Raw genomic sequence first — 10,000 nt, forward strand, 5'->3', positions numbered from 1 at the left:
GACACCAGGGGGAGAACCAAGAAAACATCACTGCAGGGATGGAGGTCTCGAAATATCAATGCAATCCAGGGCTATGAAAAGGGAGCTTGTGCTCCACGCATTTTAAGAGGTCATACGATGTCTCCTCCTGTGGCGAGATTAAAGATTGATGAAGGTGGTAATTGCAAACAGGAAGCTGAGAGACGCCAGGCGAGCGTATGGAGCCCCTACTCTCTCTCTGGGTCTGCATTAAGTATGGATGCTGAGGCATAAAAGCAAGTTCCGGCCTGTTTTCTATGGAATGTCAGGTGATCTCTTATCGGCACAGCCCTCATGCTCTCTGACTGTGTGAGACTGCCTTCAGATCTTTCCCATTATTAATTCAACACCGCCGCTGCTGCCGCTTCTGCATCCTGCCTGGAGTGATTTGTTAAAAAAATGTCGGCATGTCTCTGTGGATGTTCCAACCATAAAAAAAGAAGAAAAAAGAAAAGAGAATTCTTTTAGCCATTCTGCTCTATGCTGTCATAAAAAAATATGTATATATATATATATATATATAAAGCACGATAGACCCAGAGCTTCCTCTCTGTGTTTACACTTCACATGCCTAAAGGCCTCCCGTAACACCTCCCCCAACTCTGCCCAATTCTGACAGCCATCCAGCTCGACAGCCATGCATACTGAGTGAGGCAGTCCAGGCCAAGCCAGCCTGTGGAAATGCACTTGATTAATATGACCCTCTGCCCCATGTTGTTGCTAGGCTCGTTGGGAGAAGTCCTTCTCATGGACTGATCCCCTCCACCCAGCACTGGTAATCAAAGGAAAGCGAACCATCTGGAGGCCCCAGGATCACAGGGCTGAGGCTGAGCAGAAGCGGCTCCCCAGTGGACGGATTCATCCGGGAGGATTAGTTGCCCCACTCCGCAGCCCATCTGCACCACCAGGGGTGGATGGGTGGATGGGTGGATGGGTGGATGGGAGATGAGAGGCCTGTGAACGTCTGGGGGATCATCCCTCTGGTTCATCTCCATCCTGCCGCGCTGCAGGCCAAGTGTGGCCAGAGCATTTGCTTGAAAAGGCTGAGCGGTTTGTGGTTTGTTGATACTATAGGGCTGAGTTTTACAGGGATGTGTGAAGGCTCATCCGGTGTGACCTTGTGCCTAAAAGAAATCCAGCATGTTCCAGCAAAGTCCACGATGTTTTGTTGATATTTTTTATAATGATGTTTGTGCATCTAGACGACTAATTTGGCACACAATGTCTTCTATCACGCCTGTTTTATTCTTAATGGCAACCACTATACAGAAGCTCATACCATGCTAACCCTCTTAGCCTGCTTATTGTGCTCATTTTGTAACGTTGACATTAGAAGTGTTGACTACATCAAAGCCTATTTCTCCCCTCAGCTCGATTGTTTACCCGCATCCCCACGAGTGTTATGTCGTCTTGTCGGCTCCTGTATCCCTCGATCCCTATTCCTGTCACTCATCCGTCTCTTCCATCCGCTCACGCTCAAGGCAGCAACCCGAGCTCTCCACAGCTGGTGGCGCAGCGCGTCTCTGGCATCAGGTCCCCTGCTAGAGCTTTCACACATAGCGGGCATTCAGGAGATAATCAGATTGCATGCCAGGCCTGCCGCACGCCGCCCCACAGCGCGGACACGACACACAGTGCGCCAGGGCACACTCATTACAAGACTCCGGAGCATGTCAGACACTTTATGTGCACGACTCCCCACAACACTGATCTGGGATAAAAGTGCCATCACTTCCTCCCAAGACACAGTACAGCTGAAATAGTTTGTCAGCAGAGAGTACACCACACCATAAATCACTTCCCTTGGCGTGGAGTAATATTGTCACTTCCACAGCTGAGATCAATTACTTACACTGTACAATAACACTATTATTTTCCAACATTACTGCGCTGGTAGATAAAGAGGATCCATTCCATATCAGGGCGCTGTCCGCACCAGAGTTATCTGCTAAGTGGGTGGTGCCCCCTGGGAATTTACCCTCAGACTTAAGAGTGGTCAGCTCCACCCTCAACCAGCTGAGTGTCAAGACAGAAGCTGGGGTGAACATTGGGCGTGGAAAATTGGAATTATGCCTGGAATTTACATTATTCTCCTAATTCATACCTTATGTTCAGCGCGCGTACTACCATGTTAGGAACAACCAGAACAAGCCGAGTTCAAGCCCAGTTTGGGGCAGCTGGGTCGTCACTGGCTATAAGAGATCTGTGTGGAGGGAACGTCTCCCATGTGCCTCTCTGTTTGTCCCTTATGAGTACTCCCAGGTACATTAGTGGGCTGCTTGGCAACAACAAACACAACAGATAAGGCGAGCAAGTAAGGAGGAACCCACTTGGTTATTCTGAGTGCTTGCACACTGGCATCTTGTCAGTGAATTCTTCCCATCTGTGGTAAACAGGTTATAAGAGGTTTGAGGCTGTTTCTACTTCATCAGAACTTGGCGGCCCTTCTCATGAAACAGGTTTCATTTTCAACCACTGGCACTTGTGACCGTCGGCTCTTAAAGCTGGAAGCTGCTGTGTGGTCAAGCTTCTCAAGACACACGAGGGCATTTGGAATTCTCAGCTCCCTCACCCGTCATTACTGTTTGGCCGACTGCGGAAGATATTGGAACCAATTTCACTCAGTTCTGATTCAGAAAGCAAACAAATGCCTCAGAGGAAACACTCATATGCTTAAATCCTTTGATGGGTCTCATGCCTAAATCAGCTTTTACAAGTAAAGTAACCACTGGTATTCAAGGAACAGGTATGCATGGAGAAACTGTCAAATCTACACGCTTTGTTCTGCCATGGACCACACGGTAGGTCATGAGTGACCACGGAGACACTTCTACGTAAAATAATCCACATGGTTGTGATGATCTAGGGAAAATAAGCCACTCAGTTTTCCTCTCAGGTCCAGATGCCAAGTTGCTGACAACATCACTTGAAGCCACACCAACTGGTTTCCTGCAGCTATAAAAGCTAGGGCATTGGGGAATGAGAGGGAGAAGTGGCACACTAAAAAATGTTACAAACACGTCTCATTATGATCCACATGTGCTCTTGATCAAGTGGCTGTCCGGAGAACAAAAACAATTCTTTTTTTTCATTACCAACTGTCAGCTGTCATGCAACTTGGACTTGGAGCACAGCAATAGAATGTATGGATTGTGAATATCAACTTTTATCATAATGACTCTTTTTGACTTTGACAGTAAAGAGTTGGGGTTTTGCCCTTTGTGTTCAGACTGCGCTAAGTCCTTAGCTTTATACCTACACACGGACATCACCCAAGGCTTCCCTCAGGTGATGGTCTAATTTACAGTGTGGCCGCATCATTAGTTATGGTAGTGTAAGAGACAAGTAACAGAACCTCACCCATTGGTCTAGAGCTGGCCTCAACAGCTGGCTATAGCGTTTTCTTTACTCTTACTATGGATTACATAATGAATCTGGCCTCCATATGCCTGGCAGGCCGCTCCCATTCTCTCACTCCTCCAGTTACAGGCTGTTCCTCGCAGCCACTCCTGTGCCCCTTTCTTCCATTCTCAAGGAGGCCAGCCCCCTCCTGCTTGCCCGCTTTCTCTGCCTTCTGCACACACACACACGCACACACACACACACACACACACACACACACACACACACACACACACACACACACACACACACACACACACACACACACACACACACACACACACACACACACACACACACACACGCAAGCACACACGCAGAGACACACATACATATACATGCACACACATACGCACTTGCACTCACACATTAATGCACACATACTATCAGACACTTTCAAGCTTTCAACAGAGAATGGTGCAAGGCAAGTCCCTCTACCCCCCTTTCCTCTCAACCCTCCCCTCCCCTCACACACACACATACACACACACACACTCTCTCTCTCTCTCTCTCTTTCTGAGTGACTTCCAGCCTTTCACAGAGGATGGCAGGAGGGAGGCCAGTGGTTCCACTTGCTCTGTGAGGCTCTTGTGATTTCCCCCGCTGCATGTTCACCCACCGGCTGCCCCTGCTTCTTCGGACTGCTGGGCTGGAAATAGCCCCACTCTTCACAAGCATTTAGCACTGGGACTCAATGATCCTATAAATAAAATCAAGGAGGTCTGTCCCACCCCAAGCCACTCAGACAGATGGCTTATCTTACTATAGCATCATCAACAACAACAACAACAACAACAACAACAAGAAATGGATTTCACTTGTTTGCTCTTGGCGTCACATGCAGTGTTGCTCAATACAATCTGCTTTTGTTGTTAACTGTGAGGATAATTACAAACAGACAAACACTTCTGAGCATCCCATTCCTAAAATAACCAGCAGTCCAACACAACACGTTCAAAATGCCCTCTGAAACAAATTATAATAGTGAATCTTTCAGTAACATTTATGGCCACGGTTTGTGTAGTTTCACTGAAGCCTTAAACAAGTCCTTAAGAGAAACATGGCGTAAAACTGTAACTTCTGCAAAAGAGGAAGTAAGTATCACAGAGTCGGCAGAACAACATCCTTCATGGTCAACTCGGTGAGAATAGCAACTTCAGGCGAAAAAAACATCACCACACTCCATGTTTACCCATAAATCTGGTCGTTCTGTGGAGTCGGGCACACGCACATGTGTCTATGCTATTTCCTGTCTCTCACTGTGATTTGCAATGTATATTTTGTCAAATGATAATATTATTTAGGTTAGAGGTACAATCTAATACAAACAGGTATATCCTTTCGGTCCAGCTGCCTCCACTCTCAAACAATGTTGAGGTCATTATCTCCACAGTCCTAAGCTTGTAAGGCAAGTGTGCAAGGACATCACAAGAGGCTTATTCACCATGATGTTTTAGATACACCTACAATTTCCCTTGTGGCCTTACCAAGTTTCTCTTTAGTGGTAACCTTCTCCTTGGTGTAAGTGTCATCTGTAATGGTACTGTTTACCATTTGGACCCACATTTCTCAATGTTAGCAGTTGAAAAGGCACACCACTTCACCACAGATGTACTGTGTAACTACTCGATCCGCTTAAAGGTCAAACTTTAGACAGTAACTCTTTAAAACCGCCATGGGGATGACAAACTGAGTCAGACAAGCAATAACGTGACTGCCCTTCCTTCGCTCACTGTTAATCGATGCTGCCGCTGATACCAACTACACTAGCTGCCCTGTGACCGAGTCACTTGACTTGTTTTTCATTTAAATCTATTAACCCCCCTCACAAGACACTAAGAGGCAAACGAAAGAAATACCAGCATTAGTTATTGTTAAAAATATTTAACAACGGGTCAGATTCTGCAGGCTGTACAATGCTCTAAGCAAATGAATGTTGCATATATTTAAAGACGAGGCAAGTCTATTTCTCTAAGATAAGGACATATCTTATGTATTTAGTGAAACGCACGTGCTCATGTGCATATCCTTCGTGATGTTGTAATTATGTGCGCGCATCAGATCACGTGACTTGATTTGCTGTGCTACAACTGTGAATTTTTTTTTTTTACTAGTCGGGTTAACGTCTTTGCTAAACGACAATTTAGTAACCCCTTTAGTAAGTCCTTCGCTAACGGTATTTCATGTCCTTATTATATGTTTCTGATAAAGAAATGTTTTCTACCTCCATCCTCGAAGTAGCTGTCCTCCCGTCACTTCGTCTTCCCTCTCGCTGTTCCTCTGTGGCGTACAGCTGGCTGTCAAAGTTTTTGTAGTCTCTGGGCGCGTTCTCACCCCGTTGCAGTTTGCGAGCTCTTGAAAGTTGCCTCCTTTAAACGCGGGGCGGTCAATGTTTATCTTTGGAAACGGGCAATGCGCACCCAGCAAGCCGGAGTCAACAACACGGTAGTACCAACCACACTATGAGCATAATTGTGTGTGTGAGGGAGAGAGTGTGTGTGTGAGAGAGAGAGAGCGAAAGACAGAGGCGTACCCGGAGTAAGCTTGAGTGAACTGTCTATCGCTATTACATCGCACATATGCCTCACTTGCGCAACAGCCTGGTGGTTTTATGAAGCTGGCAGAACTGCGGAGTTTGCTGTGGCTGACATGGCAACAACAAGGTGTGTGATCTATCTTGGCGCAATCTTACGACTTTTACCGTTTGTTGGCAGGCTTTGTAATGGTCTCGTGAAAAGATGACGACTTTTGCTCTTAGTAAATTGGGTTGGAATCATGCGGTGCAGTAGGTTATGACAGATTGTTGACATATGTGATGCTTGATACCATGTTTCTTTAACTCACATGCCTTTGTTGTTAAACTCAATATTCATATTCAATATTCATTAAAATATTCCACATCTTTACAGTCTCGTTACTGGACTCAGTGTCAACATTTACAAAAGACACAGTGGATGTAACCAAACTAGGTTGGTTAAAAACACAAAACTGAAACTTGAGTCTCATTGGCATGTTGTATGGAAAGATAGGTCCACCAAAAAAAATCATTTGTTAGACGTTTTTCATGTCTTTTGGTCTTTCTTTCTCTCTTTCCTTCCTTCTTTCTACCAGGTCCATATTAGGCAGGAATTAAAGTGAATACTGACAAAGAAGCATTTAAACACATCCCCATGTCTACCATGTGACCACAAAAGAGAGATCTGCAGAAGAGATACAAATGAAACTCTGGCGAGAGTCACAATACATACTTCCCTTTTTGATCTGTAACCATCACACAAGAACACAAATCCACATGACTTGGTGAGGTGTCTTATTTCTGTTAATTTGCAATTAGATAAATACAATCACCTGTGTAACTGTGTCCTTGTCAATTCTATGAGTTACCACCTATTAATTAAGAAGTAATAATTATTTAAAAAGAAAATCTATGTAAGCACTCAGACCTCAACCTGTTTTCACAATTTTCATTAGACACTGCTGTGAAGAACAATGGCAACTCTTGCCCTCAGACGTAACTTCCTTGATAGCAGATAACTGGAATGAGGTCTTGAACGGATCCAATAATTTCCTTAGCATGCTGCTATCTGGGTTCACTTTGAGATTTTCTGACATTTTCACAGATTGTGGCCCAAAATAAACAAACAAACACAAATGCACTCGCTCATTCATGATTTAATTCACTAGAGCACAAGATGGTTCATATAAGGCCTGTCTTTTGATTGTCTCAAGAGTGAGTTGAGAGAGAAAAAGAGACAGAGAGAGAGAGACAGAGAGAGAGAGAGAGAGAGACAGACAGAGGCCTGGACACGTAAAAGACGGGGATCACCAGGATGTTGGACTTGAAAAGTCCCCTCTCACTTTTGTCCCATTATTTATAAACAAGGCCACAGCTGGGTGAGATCACATCCTGTAGGTTGGAGAGATTAGCTGTAAAGAAAGACCACTGGCCCCCTACCTCAGCCCCCTCCCAACAGGAAGAATTGATAGCAATAGTCTGGAAAGAGTCTGCTGAGCACTCCTCTGTGATAAGAAGAGTTCAGGGAGAGAGAGAGAGAGGGTGAGTGAGTGAGGGGGGAGTGTTTGGTTCTTCTCAAAGGAGTGTGAGAAGAGTCATTACAGGGCACACACACACACACACACACACGCAAGCACAGCTGCAATAGTGAAGATCCTGCCCCCCCCCCCCCTTCTTTTTGTGAAAGCTGCCGTTTTCGACTGTGCTTCCTGTCAGTTAAAAGAATGAGGCTGTGGAAGCATGTGAGATGACAGACGTGGACCCACACAACAGGAAGTCAATTTAGAACAGCCTCGGAAAGAGCATAGAGCTACAGTCATTCTAATACACACAACGGGAAAAAGGCTTTATTGAAGTGACCTCAGTGTAAATAGAAGAGAACGTGAGACTGAGACTGGGATACAGTACAGATAATGTAGAGCGACTGAAAAAGAACAGTCACTCCACACAGGGTTAGATTAGAGTGTCAGTGATAGGAATACATGACGTAGCAGTGGCATAGCCAGGAAAACACTCTGGGTTGCCAGTGAGGTCATGGCCAGTACAAATCCTTTTAATGAAATGTAATGGAGCTCTCTCTAATATATCGTAAATGACACAGATTGTGTGTCATGTTTCATGTCAGGGAGATGAAATGACGCATTGATAACTTCTACACAACTTCATATGACCGTGGAAACAGAGTTTCCTGAAAAGGCTGGCCAAGACATCAAGGCCAAAAGCACTGGGAATACATTGGGGGTGCTTGTGTTAGGTGGCCTGCTTTGTGTCCGCTCCATGCTTAAGATAAGAATTCAAAACAACCCTGCCCTTCCACGAGCACTCCAGCGTTATCTCAGGACTGGACAGCAGTGAGGTCACTCCACAGGACATCAGACTCTGATACCCCCCTGTGGAGAAAGTCAGAACTACACTTCATAAGCGGAAAGAACTGTTGTTCCCATTGGTGGTATTTGTGTAATTATAGCATTTTAATAATAAGCAAGTTCCTTAAGCATGGTGTGCACAGCTCCTATTCTGTGCAGTATCATGAAGTTTTCTTTTATTGAAACATTTTGTAATATTGTTTCAGTGTTTGCAATGACAGATGATATTGTAAATAGAGTTAAGGACAATATAGAATTTCTAACTTATTAATTAACATATATTTTAGTTGTTGTAAAAAATATTAACATCAAATACAATATGAAGCAACAGGGGGATTTCAGATCAATTTAAATATACCAAATACCAGAGTGTAAGGAAAACAGCAATGACATTGTATTACCACACAGTCCATCATTGAAGTCCAACATCAGTTAAGAAATGTATAACTGTATAACTTTGTTTTACATAGTAATCCCAAAGTTTTGTATTAGGGCCCTTGGCTTCCATTTCCATTAATGCCATTCCAACAGTGTACTGAATCCTGATGATTTGAACTTTGTAAATGTTTCACTAACGTGTGATTCTGATACTACTAGTGTGTTTGGTTACTGTTGTGAGGACATCAGTTTACTTTAGAGCTCAGTTTACAAGGGCTCATGCTGGTGTACCTGGCGAAAAGTAGATATCCTTTGTAGTGTCTATTGTGCTAAAACATGGAGGTAGGAATCAGCTGATATAACAGAGGGACAAACATATTCCCAGAACATATATATAACATACTCTCAGAACCTTCTCTTCGTTATATTAGTACTACAACTGAACACAATACATACAACAGTATGTACATACAGTATATACACAATAGATACATAAAACCATAGAGGTTAGGAGAGCTACTGACACCTCCAATGTATTTTGCACGGTCAATCCTGAGAGGTTTCTCTGCATAAAATGCTGCTGGGCTGGTAGGAATGTAAACCCTAAGGAGGTCCAAGGAGTTCGGACGACGTGTTGGACAACATTGTGCCTAGTTGACTCTGCAGTGACTTTGATTAATACGTGTGAGGGGGTTCACCATGTTTCTGGTGTGTTTGTGCATTTCCACATGTGTGCTTTCAGCAGTGTCTTGTCTTTGTAGGCTCAACAGACCAATCATTTGTCGTTCAGTCTGCAAGAGATGTTTAAAAGCAAGCACTGAAAGCAGCCCTCGTTTCTGAGCTCTCCTGAGTTAAAGATAGAGTGCCTGGCATTAGAGGAGAGCATTTTAAAGAGCTAGGCATTCAGGGTTCAATAAACATGGAACATAAACTGTTTTAAACAGCTATGGAATACAAAATATAGTTAGAGCCAGTCCCAAAGAGTGAGTACTCTGGTGGCTATATTCAAATCAATAGAATTAGATCCCCCTCACCAAAACACAAAATCAATAAGATGCTGATACACACATAAACAAGACATTAGCACAGAAATGAGGAATGGTGAGGAACATGTCATTGACCCAAAAGAGTATTGCAGACAGTTAAGAGATGGGCGTGTGTGTGTGTGTGTGTGTGTGTGTGTGTGTGTGTGTGTGTGTGTGTGTGTGTGTGTGTGTGTGTGTGTGTGTGTGTGTGTGTGTGTGTGTGTGTGTGTGTGTGTGTGTGTGTGTGTGTGTAAAGATTAGGGCCAGTACACTGGCATAAACTGATACCCCCCTGG

At 44.2% G+C, this 10,000-nt stretch overlaps 1 protein-coding gene and 1 long non-coding RNA gene across 2 annotated transcripts in view; one reads left to right on the forward strand and one right to left on the reverse strand.

Moving 5' to 3' along the window:
- The window catches only part of zgc:153184 (uncharacterized protein LOC751652 homolog), a 19,298-nt gene extending 13,344 nt beyond the window's left edge, over nt 1–5,954 (reverse strand). Inside the window, exon 1 of the mRNA XM_012830928.3 lies at nt 5,645–5,954. Within this exon, the coding sequence (XP_012686382.2) occupies nt 5,645–5,650 (6 nt within the window). The 5' untranslated portion in view covers nt 5,651–5,954. The remainder of the gene's footprint in view (nt 1–5,644) is intronic.
- On the forward strand, nt 5,955–7,072 carry LOC116221787. Its single transcript, XR_004164258.2, has 2 exons — nt 5,955–6,083; nt 6,532–7,072. It is a non-coding gene; the product is annotated as an uncharacterized LOC116221787 (long non-coding RNA).
- The last annotated feature ends 2,928 nt before the right edge of the window (nt 7,073–10,000 follow it).

This window comes from Clupea harengus, chromosome 9 (genome assembly GCF_900700415.2).
Source record: "Clupea harengus chromosome 9, Ch_v2.0.2, whole genome shotgun sequence".
NCBI lineage: Eukaryota > Metazoa > Chordata > Actinopteri > Clupeiformes > Clupeidae > Clupea > Clupea harengus.